Source organism: Mesitornis unicolor, unplaced genomic scaffold (genome assembly GCF_000695765.1).
Source record: "Mesitornis unicolor isolate BGI_N332 unplaced genomic scaffold, ASM69576v1 C12898847, whole genome shotgun sequence".
Lineage (NCBI taxonomy): Eukaryota > Metazoa > Chordata > Aves > Mesitornithiformes > Mesitornithidae > Mesitornis > Mesitornis unicolor.
In genome coordinates this window covers 1-358 of record NW_010216696.1, presented here as the reverse complement: position 1 = coordinate 358, position 358 = coordinate 1, and the positions used below count along the sequence as shown (strand labels likewise).

At 67.9% G+C, this 358-nt stretch overlaps 1 protein-coding gene across 1 annotated transcript; it reads right to left on the bottom strand.

Annotated features, from left to right (window-relative positions):
- Positions 1 to 27: 27 nt before the first annotated feature.
- On the bottom strand, positions 28 to 354 carry ASB8 (ankyrin repeat and SOCS box containing 8; the record flags this gene model as incomplete). Its single annotated transcript, XM_010193183.1, has 1 exon — positions 28 to 354. A coding segment is annotated over one exon (327 nt), but the record flags the coding sequence as incomplete, so codon positions are not given.
- Between the last annotated feature and the right edge of the window lie 4 nt (positions 355 to 358).

Below are 358 nucleotides of genomic sequence, written 5' to 3'. Positions count from 1 at the left end.
GCACAGCCCCGGCGCCTCCTTTTCGGCTCAGCTGAGGAGCAGCACGTAGTCCTTGAGGCTGCTGGGCAAGGGCAGCTGCTTGACGGCCTCGGGCAGGAAGCGCACGCCCAGGCTGCGGCGCACGGCGTAACGCGACAGCGTCTGCAAGGTCCCGGGCGCCGAGCAGAGCAGGGTGAGCTTTTGGCAGAGCTGCGGGTCCCTGGTCACCTCCCAGGGCATGGCGCCGTTTTTCCGCAGCTCGAAATGCCCGACGGCGCGGTGGAGGAGGTCGAAGCAGGAATCCTCGCGCTCCGTCCCCAAGCCTCGCACCAGCAAGGCCACCAAGCGAGAGACGGGGCTCTGGCCTTTCAGGTTCACC